The sequence below is a fragment of the Megalopta genalis genome, chromosome 1 (assembly GCF_051020955.1).
Source record: "Megalopta genalis isolate 19385.01 chromosome 1, iyMegGena1_principal, whole genome shotgun sequence".
Taxonomy (NCBI): Eukaryota; Metazoa; Arthropoda; class Insecta; order Hymenoptera; family Halictidae; genus Megalopta; species Megalopta genalis.
In genome coordinates, this window is record NC_135013.1 from 10,804,513 (window position 1) to 10,822,718 (window position 18,206).

At 40.7% G+C, this 18,206-nt stretch overlaps 1 protein-coding gene across 1 annotated transcript in view; it reads left to right on the forward strand.

Moving 5' to 3' along the window:
• The first annotated feature begins 647 nt into the window (after positions 1–647).
• Bsg (immunoglobulin domain-containing protein Bsg) overlaps positions 648–18,206 on the forward strand; it is a 44,895-nt gene continuing 27,336 nt past the window's right edge. Inside the window, exon 1 of the mRNA XM_076521082.1 lies at positions 648–1,363. Within this exon, the coding sequence (XP_076377197.1) occupies positions 1,291–1,363 (73 nt within the window). The 5' untranslated portion in view covers positions 648–1,290. The remainder of the gene's footprint in view (positions 1,364–18,206) is intronic.

Below are 18,206 nucleotides of genomic sequence, written 5' to 3' on the forward strand. Positions count from 1 at the left end.
CAGAGAGAGAAAGAGAGAGAGAGAACATAGCCTACGAATTCTGGCGCGACGGCGCGTTATGCCTGACACAGTGTGAGCTTTGTGCTGAGCTCGAGGCTTGTACAAGTCTGCAATTAATACGAAATTAATAGAGGACTCACCCATTTAGTTAGAAATCCACTTGCTGCACCAAAATGTGTGTCACAGATATAGGACAGTATCAAAAGGTAGATAACGTATAAGCATGTCACTCGCTGTGTTATCTGTCAAGCGAAAGACTCAGTCGAATGTTTCTTGTTATTATTAATTATTTATTAATTATATATAATTATTTATTAATTATTTTTATTTAATATCAAACAACAGTTTCGCATACGTCGACTTAATCAACCTCGAGCTCGGTACGAAGCCAACACTACGGCAAGCGTAGACCTCCGTCGCGCCAGAATTCTTCGATCGTACACGCTTTCTAATTGGTCCGTGTTTTCCGTTAATAACTCATTAACGAAGCCGCGTAGAACACTTTCGTAAAGGAAATAGTTACATCGAATCGCTATTATAGCCCTATCAAGGGCTTGGAACGTTTTTAGGACACCCTGTAGATCTTTCGGACGGGAGAGTACACCGCGCATGTGCGGTGGGAGGCTCACGGGGACGGACGTAGAGGACGTACGCGGAGAGCACAGCGCCGGGGAGCGAAAAGGAAGGAACGAGCGTCGAGAAAGTAAGAGCGATCCGCGCGCAGAAAATTAAGCAGAAGACAGTGGCAGCCATTTTTCCTGACATTGCCGTTCCTGCGGCACCGCGGTGCTAATTGCCGTCGATTCTCGGCCGGATCACGAACAGACATCTCGGGCAGCAGAGGGAACGGTGTCGTAGACGGGGCCACGGGGTGTTATTGGTGCGCACCGAGATTAGAACGGCGCGAGATAACGATAAGAGAGAATTCAGACGTCAATGGTACGGCGTGGTTCGGAGTGACGAGTGCGTGTGTAAACGATTCGCCAGAGAGTAGTGGGGCTCGACCGTAGTTGGCTGAGTGGACAGCCGAAAAGGAGGAGCTGCCGACAACGGGAAGGGTGTTACAGGAGGCGACAGCGACGGTGACGACAACGACGACGACGAACACGACGGTAACGACGGCCACGATACGACGGCGGCAACGATCGCGGAAACGGAGCTACGGCAGCCCAGCCTAGGCGCCCTTATTTTGCGGTCTCGACCCTAGAAAAATCCCTCCTCGAAAGGGAATCGTTATAGTATTGTACAGTGCACACAGTCACGCGCCACCGCGTACATCAGCGCCACGAGATGGAGAGGCGAGCTGCTTTTGTGCTGCTGGGGATGCTATATTTAGCGGGCACCCTCGTCACGGTCCAGGCAGGTGAGACTCATCCTCTCTTTCGGTTTCACCACCGTTCAGTCGTTCATTTATTCGTAACTCATTCTCCACTTTATCATTTCTTTCTTTTCGCCGTTCTCCGCGAGGCTCGCGTTCGTCAAAAGCCTTCGCGACCATCCTTCGCGATTACATTATCTCGGAACCGAGATTCTTTCCCCGGTCCTGGAGAAGAAATTGTACGCGCTCTCTTCTCTTCGACGATGCAGCCTTCAAGACCGATCTAGGAACAAGAGAGGCTTGTTCACGGTTTAAATGGTCTCGCGAGTTTTCAGAAGTTTCTTTTCCCGAGTTATCGCGCTATCGGCTTCCATTTTCGAAACGATGTACGGCGGTATCGTTGTTGGCCGCCCGATCTCGAGCAATTTACGCTGGCATTGTGACGTAGCTGTCACATGGTACGCCGCACGCATTTTTCTCGCGCGCGCGTGCTAATTGGGAGCGGAGTTATTTTCCCAAATTTAGTACAGTTACGCGTGCGACGCGCCGACGTGTTTTCGTTAGCCGACGTCGCCGAACAAAAGTCGGCCTTCTGTAATATCTTATTTGTGCATTTGCTTCTCGTCGAGGCAGAGTCGACGGAGTCTTGACAGATTATGAAATTCTATTTTTAGTTTTGATTGTACCGCAACATGTTAGAGAACGTGCTCGCGGCCTCGGGGAACGTGAAACGCATGACACTATCAACTGTTTCCCGACATAGTTCTCGCCGCAAATCGTACCCGAAGAATAGTCAGTCACCGCTGCGAGGTGAAGTGCTTTAGATAGAGACGAAGAGATCTGGGATAACGATATATTCCAGCCTGACTCGATTATCATTGCGCATATATAGTTCATGGCGTTCGATCCGCCGCGCGATACGTAGTACATACACTTAAAGCATCACGTGTTCTTCAACCAATCGACTTATTCGCACGTTCCTGTGATCGCCTCTCTGGAATCACTACGCAGGGTGCTTTCAAACGGTGCCGCAAATCGGCTGAAAATCCACGCGGAAGAACAAATGTGAACAAATTAGAGAATATAATATTCAAAAGAATAATACTTGAATAATAAAATATTCAAATACTTCTAGACAGATTTCCAATGTTTCACGAGGTTCGATAATGTCGCTCTGCATTATCGACCTATCGTGTCATACGAATTCATCCCTGTTAGATTGTACAGTAATTCGAAGACACCCTTTATGTCATTGCTCCGCGTTGCCGATCCGAACCGTGGTTACTCGTGGTCTCGTATTAATTTTCGCCGAACTGTTCGACGCTTTTTGTTAATAATTCGCGTGTTCCGTTCACGCGTATCGAATATTATATTCGTCGGCTCCTCCGTAAAACAAGTTTCCAAGTTTTTGTAGGTTATTCCCGTGTCTGTCTTATTACGTCCCGATACATTATCATAGATACGCGGCTCGCGTGTGTCAATTGAGATATAACCCTGCTCCGGCACCCGAGAGTTGCGCACCCCTGGTTTATACAGACCCGAGACACCGGGATTCGCTCGCATTCGATGCTGAAGCCACATTCCGAGAGAGACGTACGTGAAGTACCCACGCCAAGCAACTTTTGTTACGTAACAATTGACCCTATTTTCCGTCCGCCTAGAAATCTTTCGGGGACTTTTAGTGATCGCCGCACAGAAGTTCGCCGCTGATCGGCACAATTACGTTGAACCGTGTGTTTTAACGGCACTGCGAGCGCCCGTCGAGTGGCTCCTTAGGCTGTTCCGCGAACGTGTTCACTTGACCGGATACGCTCGCATGGTGTACCTTTCAATTAGAAACATGGAAAGTCGACTAGTAATTATGCAAAAAACAATGTTGTCAGCGGGAAACGTACGTGTGGTGCAGACACTGTTTTTTTCTTTTTTTTCTGTACATGCGATCGCGGAGGAGATTATAAGGTCGCTCAACTTCTTCGAGCTCTCTTTGAAACTCGTGGGACGAATTTTCATACGTTTGCGTAACTGTTGCCGGACGGAGCGGACTTCGGGAAAATCTGTTCTTACGAAACAAATATAATATACATATAATATATAATTATATATATAATTATAATATATATATAATAATATTATATAATATAATATATATAATAATATATATAATATAATATATATAATAATATATATAATATTTTATAATTATATTATATTATAATATATAAAATAATACATAATTATTATATATATAATTATAAATATAATATAATATACAGGGTGTCCCAAAAATGTCTCGCAATCCGAAAGTGGCGGGTCATTGAAGCAACTTATTCCTTAACAAAAATTTTCTCCGTGGCACCGTTGACGAGTTATTAACGAAAAACAGTGACCAACGAGAGGCGAGCTCGGCTGGCGCGCGGCGACCGTCGGCGCGCGCTGGTTGGCTGGGCCGCCGCCTCGCGTCAGCCGTACTCGCCTCTCATTGGTCACCGTTTTTCGTCAATAACTCGTTAACGGTGCGTCGGAGAAAATTTTTGTAAAGGAAGAAGCTGCTTCAAATGATCCGAGGCATCCACCATTTCCGTATTACGAGACATTTTTGGGACACCCTGTATATTGAAAGAGGAGAACCCGCAGGCATTTAAAGAAAATCTTTTGTGCGCGTGCCGTGCATCGGGCAACGGGAATGTGTCGCGTGAAGAGATCTCGACCGTTCGTCAGGATACTTATATTTAGAACCGAGTCTACGAATATCATTTCCATTTTATCCGCCGTCTCTCCATGGGTTCGGAGCGAAGGGTCGTGGCAAAGACCGCGCAAAAAAAGGACCGTTCGAATTTTGGTACGCGCGAAGAGACACACGGTGCTGCGCGCCCGGTTGTTCGTCATTTATCATCGCGCTTGCGATTGATTTTCTTTTTTTAAATATTATAACGTTACGACGGGCCCAGCACGCGCGCCGCTTATATATATTCTTAGCGGCGTGTTCCTTGTTTATTGAAATGTAAACTTAACCTCCATTCTCTAACACGGTGAATGTTTTCATCCGCTCTGTTTTGCCGTCGCTCGCAAACCAGACGAGAAGAGAATGCTTACGTTTAACCCTGGGAGCGCGCCGTCTATTTTTGGCCCTTCAGCGTGTGTACCATAGAATAACGCGACGATAGTAACGCTATGCAAATTGTAAATATACCCGATCGCGTCGGTCTTTTTTTTCTTCTATTTTTCTTTCGCGTTAAATCTTATTGACACGTTTCTCTGCGAGCAATATTTTAAGCATCCGCTTCGTACAGCCGCCGCGGGACTCGGTACATACATACATACGTACATATATACGTACATATTTATGCAATTAGAATGCAAACGTTCACGCTTATAGGATAAAGGTTTATTTTTAAAATCGCGATAGGGGGACAAAAATACACCGGGGCTAGGTCAGTCTATGTTCCGCATAGGCGGCGGACTACGACGATTCAACCCTTACCTGTCGATTGAAATGCGTACGTTTTTTTTTTTTACAGCATTCGCCTTCCGATGACGTAACGATGTAACGCGCGCGACGATCAATTCGAATCAGTTCGAATACGAGCTTATTGTTCGAACCGTTTGAATTAATGCGATTATCATCGAGAGCCGAGGCTGCCTATAACATTTAATTGCGAACGTTCGGATACAATTTGAAAGTCGAACGCCGAAATATTAGGGGGACCGGAAAGTAATGTCGTTTCTGCGCATATTTATCTGTTTGAATTTAATGTAAACAAACGACATTACTTTCCGGTCCCCCTAATAATTACAGTAATGTCTACCTAATTGACGCTCAGATTGTGCAGAAAAATGGACGATGGTGGGAACAGGAGATACGATCATTCCGGGTTTTGCAACATGTTTTTATAATCGTTGACAATCGGTAACTGTAAAAACAAGTCGTGTGGCTCGAATTCAGTCGTAAGGCCCGAATTGTCCATTTTTGTGGGCAATCTGAGCGTCGATTAGGGAGACATTACTGCACATCACCAGTCGCTGCAGTGACGCCATTCGACATTTAGGGGTTGGTAATATCAACCCTTAACGGTCCAATGGCGCCATGCACGCGGCGGAAATCGATAAAACCGTAAAATCTGGCAGAAAACATTGGAAGAATAGGCACTATTGTTTTGTGTTGATTTTTGAAGTTTTATTTAAAAAAATATGAACATCTCTTCTCCATATTTGATAGAAAAATTTTCAGTAAAAAATTTCTCTTCGTCTGAAAAATAGTCTAGACTTGGCAGTGTGTGTAAACTGGAAATAAATAGTTTTCGGCCCCCTAAGGGTCAATTTAGCGATCCAAGGATTAAGCTGGCCGGACGATGCTGTGCTTCCAAGGTCGGCTTTTGGAAATTTCGGTGCCGTCTCGGCGACTGGCTCGGGGACAAACGTAAATATCCGTCGGCATCTACGAGCGTATTGTTCGAGATAGCGAGCGCACGACCGCGCCGATCGATTCCGAATACATACACACACATACATACACACATACATACGTTTTTCGCCAAGTCCGTTATGCTATCCTCCCCGTGCGATGCGAAGACACGAACGGTTTCGTGTGCTTCGATCGGGTCTGGCAAAGCTGGCTTTCTTACACGTTATCCTGCCGATACACATGCGGCGCTAGCGACCCCTCGGCCCGACAAACTAGGCCAACGGGTTTTCTTCGCGAATTTCGGCTCTATCGGCTCCGCGAGAATTACTTTACGCATCACCGAAATAAATTCATTAGAGTATCTTTAGTTGATTGCATAACGCCGGACACCGGCCGAACCGGCTGAAACTTTTGTCCGCCTTTCTGTATTCTAGGTCTCGGCTAGGTCTAGGTTAGAACTGGTTTCGAGCCGCGGGTACTACCAGTATGCAGATAGCCGGTACTCAATGGGCGGGTTTGTTCTTCGATTAATCGCGTCGTGTCCGCTCTTTATTAGCAACCGAGCGGTTTCAGCCCGACTGAAATATTTATATCGGGCGGTCGCGGTCTTCGTGGTACCGGCGGGGTGGGTGCCGCGTTACACACACAGACACACCCTCGAACGGGGTTACAGGGAAATTAAAACTTCTCTCGGACACGGTACGGTAATTTAGAAACGGAGGATTCGAAAGCGGGCGGTTTTACTTTCGAACGACACCGATAACGGCGGACCGTGGATTTCCTTGCGACAGAAATCAGCGGATCGAATGCGAAACGGTAGAAACAACGTTTACCGATTTGTTGTATTATTTTCGACTCGTTGAAACGTCTGCGTAATATTGCAATCGAGGCAGGCGATTTTTCTTTTGCGCGAAAACTCGTGGTCTAGTAATCAGACTTCAGTCTGCAATTATGGGATAGCGATACAGTAATGATTGACGCACAGATTGTCCACGAAAATGGACAATTTGGGAAGAGGAGGCTCGTTTTTATAGTTGTTGACAGTCGGTCCCAAAATTATTGTATACGCGGGAAACGATGGGTTCCTGAGGTGATTCGAAGAAACTTTTTCCTTAGCGAAAACGCGATCCGCGACTTCGTTTACGAGTTATTAACGAAAAACAGCGACCAATGAGACGCGAGCTACGCCTCGGCGCGAGGCGGCCGAGCCAATCAGCCGAACCGCGCTCCGACCGCTCGTCGGCTCGGCCGCCACGCGCGAGCTAATCTCGCCTCTCATTGGTCACCGTTTTTCGTTGATAACTCGTAAACGAGGCCGCGGATCGCATTTTCGCTAAGGAAAAAGTTGCTTCGAATCACCTCAGGAACCTCTCATTTCCAGCTTGTACAATAATTTTGGGACAGCCAGTATAAAAACGAGCCGCAAGCCTCGAATAATCGTATCTCCTCTTCCCAAATTACTGTAGTCTTTATCTGTTCCTCGCAGAGGCGTTCCTTTAGCATCTTTCAGCAAACAGAAAACGATAGTAGCATCGTTGTTCCGTCATCGTGTGATAATTCGGGGATGAGTTGTCGGTGGTGAATCACGGGCGTGGATGCTCGACCTTTGTTACCGTCGCTCGCAAATACCGGCGTGACGCGCGCCGACATGTATGCACGGCATTGTGTCGCGTTGTAATTTTACCGATTCGTCATCGAATCGCCCTAGGTCACTGAAAACCGCGTGCCGTCGTCGCGATATTCACCGTTCGCTTGGAACCGTGAACACACATCACACATGCCCGCTTAAGCCGGCCACCGGTTCAAAGCTCGGGTGATTGTTCCCGGCGTGCATATTCTTCCGTCGCCATTTTGTTTTGTCTTGGCAAGATAAAAGCAATCTCGTCGAAAGCGACCGATGCACTCGAAAGAAGTTCCATTCGAGGTTCTTATATAAGACCGCGATAAGCGCACGTATAACCGCGATGCCGCCTAATCCGTGGAAAAACCGAGCGACCGTTTTGGTTCGTTAGGAAGCACATGCGAGTCGTGTAATTATCGTGGATCCCAAAAGAGTTTCGGTGTTTTGGGAGTTTGAAGAGGATTCTCGATAATAACGCAATGTCAGCAAGGAATTCGAACAAGCAGCCTCAATTGATAAGTCAACAGCGAGCCCTGATAAAAGTATTATTTGAGTAGGTAGGAGCGCGTTTGGCGCGACCCAAGCTCGAACACTTTCAACATTTGAATTTTTACAGCACCAAACAGCACAATATTTATATATATATATATATATGTTATTTTAAATCACCTCAGGAACTCCTCATTTTCTGGAAATACCATAATTTTGGGACTGTTCGAAACATCCTGTATAAGCGTCATAATTAACAGAAATATATATAATAATATAAATGTAATATAATATAATAATAATAAATTAATAATAATATAATATAAATATAATATATATATAATATATATACTTATATAAATAAATAAATAAATAAATATATATTATAATTTTGACGCTTATATAGAGTGTTTCGTACAGTCCTATTCGAAAATTTCACATGTTTTGTTCACAACAGTCACTGCACATATGTCTGTTATTTACTTCCAGTCGGATGAAACATCGACAATGAAGCTATTATATATTTCCAAATGATTCGATTGCCTCGCAAACTTCCATCAACGAACTCGCAGGTGTTGTTTTTAAAACGCCCTGTACAATTCAGATATTAGTATTATTCTCTAGTACAGAGAATAATAATTGTTTATAATATATAATTCGCAAGTACAGTAAATTCCCCTAATTGACCCTCAGATTGTACACAGAAATGCAGAATTTGGGAAGAGGAGGTACGATTATTCATTTATACTATTTATACTATTATTTATATTATTATTTATACTATTTATACTATTATTTATATTATTATTTATACTATTATTTATACTATTATCTATACTATTATTTATACTATTATTTATACTATTATTTATACTATTATTTATACTATTATTTATACTATTATTTATACTATTATTTATACTATTATTTATACTATTATTTATACTATTATTTATACTATTATTTATACTATTATTTATACTATTATTTATACTATTATTTATACTATTATTTATACTATTATTTATACTATTATTTATACTATTATTTGTACTATTATTTGTACTATTATTTGTACTATTATTTGTACTATTATTTGTACTATTATTTATACTATTATTTATACTATTATTTATACTATTATTTATACTATTTATACTATAATTTATCGCCAATAACTACAAAAACGAGCCGCAAGGCTTGAATAATTCCCAAATTTACCAAACAACCCAAATTGTCTATTTTTGTGTACAATCAGAGGATAAATTAGGAAGAATTGACCGTAGTCGCAAGTCGTCAGAAAAATGGACGCAGTTGGCACGTTCGTTGGCTCCTGGTAGAAAATTTCTTACGTCTTATAAAAATCTCCAAAATCGTGTCCGATCGAAAGAGATACCCGCTAAATATTCAGCACCTTTTCGCAATAAATTATCCTCGAATAAAGTCCACGCGAGTCGTTTCGGAGCTCCAAGTCGCAAAGTTAAAGAAGTTTCATAATAACCACTGTCGAACGAAGAACTAGGTCCAGGCCAGCCTCCCTTAACCATTAGATGATTCAAACTGCCTCCATCGGTGACGTATTGAGTCATCCAGTATCGCAATGCATGCTGACTTTATGCGTTATTTATGTAACAATGTCGCAGAACAGATCACCTCTCGCAGAACAGATCTCTCTGCCTTAGTCAGCTGAAATCGCGAGACCGTGCCGAGCGCAAAACAAGTACGTATCGATGTTCACGTATCGTGCACATGCGTTGAATATTGGATATCATCTCTACCGGCGTGAAATCACTCGAGAAACCCGGCGTGAGAGAGAGCACCCGGATCCGAAAGATCGTTCCAGCGAGGGGACTCGCGTTGTTCGCAGTTAGATTTCGAACGGCCGCGTCTTCCGCCTGCGGGCGTAGCGGAATTTATCGGTATGGAAATCTCGCCTCCTTTCCGAGAAAATCGCGTTCGCTGTTCGCTGGCTATTTTCTGCTGGTATTCGCAGAAACGCTCGAGGAAAACGATGGCGGCGAAAAGTGAACGTCGTCGTGTTGTATCGCGCCGTTCGATCGCACGGTTGTTTACTCCGACGATCCTCGTTGCTTTAATGCTCGCCAGGCCCGCTAATTTGTAATGATTAACGAGCATTTATCGCTAATTTGTCGAATTTAATTGCGACACCTATACATGTATATATATACATATATATGTATATAATTATCATACGTACATATATGGAGGCCGTTCAAGGTAAACGCCGCACGAACATGTTTTTCGCGACATTCTAAAACGAAGTTCCGCGAAGAATTTCATTTATCGCATTTGTCTGTCGACCTCGGCGAAGAATTTCACCGTGAACGACGTTCGCGCGTATGCGAAAAATACGCGGACCTCCGCGACCGGTCGCTGGTACAGCAATGTCTCTCTATTTGACGCCAAAATTGGCCACAAAAATGGACTATTTGGGAAGAGGCTAAATATGGGGAGGCTATAATAATATAAAAAAAATTAAAAAAGGTTATACTATTATATATATTTATATATATAATATATATATAATAATATATATATTTATATATATAATATATATATAATAATATATAATAAATAATATATATAATATATATATATATATATATATATATATATATATATATATATATAATAAATATTTATATTATATTTATATATATTTATAATAAAGAGGCTCGAACAATCGTATCTGCTCTTCCCAAATTATCCAATTTAGGGGGCAATCTGAGCGTCAGTAAGGGAGACATTACTGTATTTATCCAAATACTATTTTATTATCGATTTTCCATCGATATATATTTATTATGAATATTGAATACCGAATAATTCTGAATACTGAATATCGAATACTGAATACTGAATATTTTATTACAATCTCTCGTTCATTCTCGCATCGTAAAAATGATCGTTCCGCCTCGCATACGCGGTTTTCTGCCGAGATGCTGTCTAAACCGTAATAAATCGTGCGTGTATCGTTGGCAATGGATGTTCCTCCGTTGCCACGTATCCAGTGTGACTCCCCGAAATGACGTAAGAGAACCGGGATCTCTTTATTGACTGGCTGACGTAAACACGCGCACGTTGGCCCGCGTTTAAACCTCGTTTCGAGCTCGGGACAATGGATCGGGCGGAAAAAGCATCGTTTCATGTATTCCACCACCGGTTCTCGAACCCCTAATCCTTCAGACTACAGTAATGTCTTCCTAATCGACGCTCACATTGTGCACAAAAATGGACAATTCGGGAAGTGGAGATACGATTATTATTATTATACAGTAATGTCTCTCTAATTGACGCTCAGATTGTGCACAAAAATGGACAATTCGGGAAGAGGAGATACGATTATTATTATTCTACAGTAATGTCTCTCTAATTGACGCTCGGATTGTCCACAAAAATGGACAATTTGGGAAGAGGAGATACGATTATTATTATTATACAGTAATATCTCTCTAATTGACGCTCAGATTGTGCACAAAAATGGACAATTCGGGAAGAGGAGATACGATTATTATTATTATACAGTAATGTCTCTCTAATTGACGCTCAGATTGCCCACAAAAATCGACAATTTGGGAAGAGGCGATGCGATTGTGCGAACCTTGCAGCTCGTTTTTATAGTTACCAATTGCCAATAAATATAAAAACGAGCCAAAATGCTCGAATAATTAATAATGTCCACTTTAGTGGACAGTCTGAGCGTCAATTAGGGAGACATTACTGTATTTCCCTGGGCGTGTATTTCTTTTTTTAACGCTTGCTGACGCGTCCGTCGCTTCATTCAGACTAAACAGTAATGTCTCCCTAATTGACACTCGGATTGTCCACAAAAATGGACAATTCGGAAAGAGGAGATACGATTATTATTATTATACAGTAATGTCTCTTTAATTGACGCTCAGATTGCCCACAAAAATCGACAATTTGGGAAGAGGCGATGCGATTGTGCGAACCTTGCAGCTCGTTTTTATAGTTACCAATTGCCAATAAATATAAAAACGAGCCAAAATGCTGGAATAATTAATAATGTCCACTTTAGTGGACAGTCTGAGCGTCAATTAGGGAGACATTACTGTATTTCCCTGGGCGTGTATTTCTTTTTTTAACGCTTGCTGACGCGTTCGTCGCGTGGAATCGTGCATTCGCAGAATTCCGCGAGGTGGAAGCGGATATCACGTGGGCAGAGAGGCGTTGGTCTCGCGCATCGACGAAGCGGTCGCGTTACATATTAAAACGCGCGCTGTTGTTGTTGTTTCATTCGTTTGGCACAGCTCCCACGGAAAAATGATAGCGATCGATAACGATTCCTTCGCGCGAACGTAGAACAGATCTCTCGTTGAAGATCACCGTAGAGAATGTCGTTAGTTCGCTGCCACCCCCGCTGTCAACCCCGTGTCAAGGGGTTGAGCCGACTCGAATGGGGTGGAAACGCGGCCCCACCTTTCGCGAGGACAAAGCATCAATTTCGCAGAGTGCTTTTTACCTGTCCGCCCACCTTTCGTGATGTGGAAATTATGCAGACGCTAGCTATTTACTGTCCGGTCAGCCATCTTGGACACCGCGGATGGGGTCTCTGAATAATTAAGCTACTCGCCGTTTTACAATCTTCTTGCTGGACATATGGTTAATAGACTGCAAATACTTCTGCAATATTTCTGAGGTTGTCTCGTGAGAAGCTTGACAAAGATGTGTTTGTTCCTTTTTTTTTGTGATTTTAATCTCTGCGATAGTCGGTTGGATTCGAACAAAATCTAGTATTTTGTGTACGTACGTAAATTTATCGAAATTAAAAATCTGAGGAACTGTATTCATCTGTTATGAGAAAATTAAATAAATTTTTTAAGTTCATTCAGTGTTCCGAGAAACAAGAAGTTTTTCTTAAACATTGAAATCTAATATGAGATATATATAAATTTATTATTATATATCACGAAGTTGCAAAGAAATTTGCAGAAATTTTACACGTACAAAACAAGGATCAATCGCATGTAAAGGGAGAGTCAATAGGGCGAAAGGGATATGTATTCGGACTTGACGCATTTCTCAAGAAAATGACGCTTGCATTTGCAGCGAAAAAATAAAGGAACAAAGTTTCTACAAAGATGAATTTTATTTTCAACATTTTCAGTCAACTAAACATGGAAGAATAAAAATACAGAATACAAATTCTGTATCTCGATCGCAAGAGACAGAAAAAAATGCAAAAGTGTTCTCTATATTAATCAATTTATTAAATTGAAAATAATATAACGGCATCTTGAGATATATCTAGACATGGAAAAATAAAAATACAGAAATAAAATTCTCTACCACGATCGCAGGAAACAGAAAAAGAATGCAAAAGTGTTCTCTCTATTAATCAATTTATTAAATTGAAAATAATATAACGGCATCTTGAGATATATCTAGACATGGAAAAATAAAAATACAGAAATAAAATTCTCTACCACGATCGCAGGAAACAGAAAAAGAATGCAAGTGTTTTTTCTATTATTCAATTTATTAAATTGAAAATAATATAACGGCATCTTGAGATATATCTAGACATGGAAAAATAAAAATACAGAAATAAAATTCTCTACCACGATCGCAGGAAACAGAAAAAGAATGCAAAAGTGTTCTCTCTATTAATCAATTTATTAAATTGAAAATAATATAACGGCATCTTGAGATATATCTAGACATGGAAAAATAAAAATACAGAAATAAAATTCTCTACCACGATCGCAGGAAACAGAAAAAGAATGCAAGTGTTTTTTCTATTATTCAATTTATTAAATTGAAAATAATATAACGACATCTTGAGATATATCTAGACATGGAAGAGTAAAAATACAGAATAAAAATTCTCTACCTCGATCGCGGGAAACAGAAAAAGAATGCAAAAGTGTTCTCTATATTAATCAATTTATTAAATTGAAAATAATATAACGGCATCTTGAAATATATATATATAGACATGGACAGAAAAATAAAGTGTTCTCTCTGTTAATAAATTCATGAAATTGAAAATAACATAACGGCATCTCGAGATTCTCCAACCGTTCTCATCGTTCCACTTTTTCTTGCGAATGCATAATATCCGCAGTTCAGCGATAACCGACGTAATGTGCAAAAGGAAATGAACTCGTCGGCCCATTGTTGCAATAAATAGACGTCGGAACAGTTCAAGCTACCAGTAAACACGATATCTGAGTAACACGTGCACGGTAATCTGTTCCGCCAACCGTTTTCGCATTAAGCCCCCCGCAGAACAAGTCCGGAACAACAACGGCTCGAGGCTGGAAGGAGCGCTCGGGAGCTTTTTCGCTCCGTTTCTTTGTCGGCGGCGAACGTTGGTCGTTCCTCGAGTAATCTCATCTGTTCGCCGGGTTTATTGGGGCGGAGAAATTGCAACGTTATTTCGATTGGTGGGCCGCGGCGCGATTGGCTCTCTCCTCGCGGTGCCACCCTCGTGGCCGACGAGTTTATCAGACGGTGCAGTGACCGGCATTTATGTGACCCGTATTCGAAATTCGTTCCTCCCGCGAGCTCCCGCGGGCAAAATTAATAATACGGGTCGAATCGATCTCCTAGCGCGGGGGGAGGGGGGAGGGACGGAGGACGCGAGGCGCACGCGAATTGAAAGCGGCCGCGGACACCTTCTCGGCCACTGCTAATTTTGAACGTTTACATGCCCGCCTGGTATCTGCCTGGTAAACATCGAAGAAGGCGGTGATGTATAGCGCCGATAAACCGAGCGGGACCGGGACAGCGGGCCCGATTACCGTGCGGTCGAATAAAACGTATTAACCCCTTAATGCACGGTTTCTTTGAAAAATCAATTTTTTTTAATGTAAAAGAACACAATTTAGAACGTTGTCTGGGCAAGAAAATTACAAAAATACGAAAATAATCAAAATTTTTAATGCAATTTTGGATTTTGATAACATTGCAGAAAATAGTCGAATATTGTAATATTACACGCATATCGACTTTTTTTATCTTTCTTTTCGAATTCCCATTTCAGAATAAACATTATTATCAGTAAAAATATTTATTTATACTTTTAAGACATAAATAATAACAATACTAGTATTTATAAAATATTATTGTTATTATTATTATTATTATTATTATTATTGTTATTATTATCATTATATCTTATTTTACATTATATTTTAGTAAAATATATATTGAAAAATGAGCGAATCAGAATCTGAATATGAATACGCTGTCGGAAAGCGGCTCACAAGGAAGAGATAAGTCGTAAGCAGAAAAAGGATATATTTTATACTTGAATAAGTAAGTGTTCTAGCTTACAATCCTATGTAAATGATAAATATCAATAAAACGATTGTTTTTTTTTTGCTTTCACATTGTTATTTTCAAATCTCGATTGCATTCGAGTGTGAAAAATTATCGCAACATAAAGTACAACGCCGCTCGAATTATCTCGAGTGTGCACAGTTTGGCCAGTTTAGCGCGCTCGAGTCAACTCGAGCGTGCACGTTAAGGGGTTAAATGTCTTTATTAAAAAATAAATCGAGTATTAGGTCGTTGTTTCGTTCTTTCGCGAGAAAATGAAAGACGATCTTTTCAACGTTAAAAGCAAATTTTTCGACATTTTTCTGGTAGCTTTGAAATCTTGTTGTTTTACATTTGGAAAAATACTGAATCAAGTGTTTTTTTAACACCCTTGCGAAATGAAATTTTGTATGAAAAACGAAACAACTTTTCGAACGACCCGATAAAAGAACGAGAAAATTTAGTATGCCTTGTTCGATAAATATGAAGCTGATTATGCTGGAAAAGAAAGCAAAGAAACGGCATTCGGACACCCCGCGGTCACCCTGCAGTCACCCTGCAGTCACCCTATAAACTAGAGGTTTAACGTCGACGGCCGACGTCGAGCATTCGAGCCACTCCGTTTACGGCGTCTTATTCAAATCAGGCCCTTTCTGCGTCGTTCGTGAAAGTGCTTGGATTAAAGGTGACCTTGAACCGAGTGGGAACAGACAATGAACTGAACTGCATGCTTCAGTCCGGATTGTATCGTATCGAAGATCAATCTTTCAGCTTGATTGGAAATGCTTCGCAATTCGTTTCTCGGATTTATTTAATCATCTGTCATTTTTTATGCATTTTTACCTTGTTAACATTATTGAAAGAGGAAAGACATTTTCAACTGACTTACGTTTCTTGCAATCAGGTTATACTAATTCTGATTTTTCATAAAAATCCACGATCTAGTGATCTAATGATGATATTTCGTCCATAAAAAACGACGTACTTTCGTGGACAATTTTTAAAGAGGTTATGTAAAAGATTAGACCAAACTAGCGTGAATTTTCGTGCGAAAAGCATTTTCTGCAAAAATAGCAATTAGACGGAACGACGAGAAATAAATAAAAAGAGTTGAGAAGCACGACGTTTTTATATTTGTTTGTCGCTCCATCCCAATTGCAATTTTGTCGCAAAAATTCTTGCTTCGTCTAGCAAACTGTCTATCATCTCGAGAAAGATCAAATCGTGTCGTTTAATTTAATACTGAAACAGTTACTCTGTTTCAAAAGATGTCCGTATATTGTACAGGGCGTCCCAAAAATGTCTCGCAATTCGGAAATGGGGGATTTCTAAGGTCATTCGAAGTAATTTTTTCCTTTACAAAAATGTTCTCCGAGGCATCATTTACGAGTTATTAACAAAAAAACATTGACCAATGAGAGGCGAGATCAGATGGCGCGAGGCGGCCGAATCAATGAGCGGAACTGAGCATCGTGTGCTCGTTGGCTGGACCGCCTCACGCCAGCCGAGCACGTCTCTCATTGGCCACTGTTTTTCGTTAATAACTCGTAAACGAAGCCTCGGAGAAAATTTTCGCAAAGGAAAAAGTTGCTTCAAATGACTTCAGGAACTTCCCATTTGCGCATTGCAAGACATTTTCGGGACACCCTGTGTATATATAATTATTAATTTGTTTATTATAATAATAATTCTTTAAATATAATATAGTAACTATATCTGTAGTTACTATATTATATAGTTATATAGTAACTATATATAGTTACTATATTATAATTACTATATATAGTTACTATATTATATTTAAAGAATTATTATTATTCCAACTTCTATTACGACAATATTAGCAATAATATTGGCGAAGCTCGCGTCTCATTGGTCACTGTTTTTCGTTAATAACTCGTAAACAAAGCCACAGATTGCATTTCCGCTAAGGAAAAAGTTGCTTCAAATGATCTCAGGCACCCGTCATTTTCGGATCGCGAGACATTTTTGGGACATCCTATATTGTCCACAGTTCGTTTGAATTTCGACTGAATGGCAGCGGCTACGAGACAACACCGTTTTCGCAGGCGTGCGACCGGTTTCGCGGTTCGACGGCGAAGTCCCGCGATAGGCGGGATTATTTCGACCTTTGGCATCGTTAGGGCAAAAGGAACGTGTTTACGAGCATTGGCTCTCTCGCCGACTCTCGCTCTCCCATCTCGCATGTACGCGCAGCCCCAACTTGCCAAATTGCGTCCTAGATCACGGGCGTTCCAATTCCTGTGTCCTCCATCGCGCTTATGTATTTCTGCATAGAAATGCTCGAAAATGTTCGTGCTCCGCGGAAAGCCTCCCGGACAACGAGGACCGCGTGGCTTCCGGTTTCCGTTCAACGGCATACGTGCACTGGATAATCGAGATCGCTCTTGTTGCTTCTGCTTTATTATCTCGGAGTTATTTATACTCGTCGCCAACGGGATTTAAAAGCAGGAGATCGCCGCGCGTCCGTCAACATTGGTCTCGGAAAAATGTTAATACACCGACGGATCGGGTTACAGCGATTTTTCCCGAATTCGCGCTCAGATTGCGCACGAAAAATGGACAATTTGGGGAGAAGTTTCTATAGTTTATATATAGTTATATATTATATATATTATAAATATTATAAATATTATATATTATATAATAAATCGACCGGCGAAGATTACAGTAAATTCTCTCCAATTGTCCCTCAACATGTACAAAAAAAATGGACAATTTGGGAAGAAGTTTCTATAGTTTCTATATAGTTATATATTATATATATTATAAATATTATAAGTATTATATATTATAAATATTATATATTATATATATATATATATATTGTAAATATTATATATTATATATTATATAATAAATCGACCGGCGAAGATTACAGTAAATTCTCTCCAATTGTCCCTCAACATGTACAAAAAAAATGGACAATTTGGGAAGAAGTTTCTATAGTTTATATATAGTTATATATTGTATATATTATAAATATTATAAGTATAATAAATCGACCGGCAAAGATTATTATTATTTTTATTATTTTTATTATTATT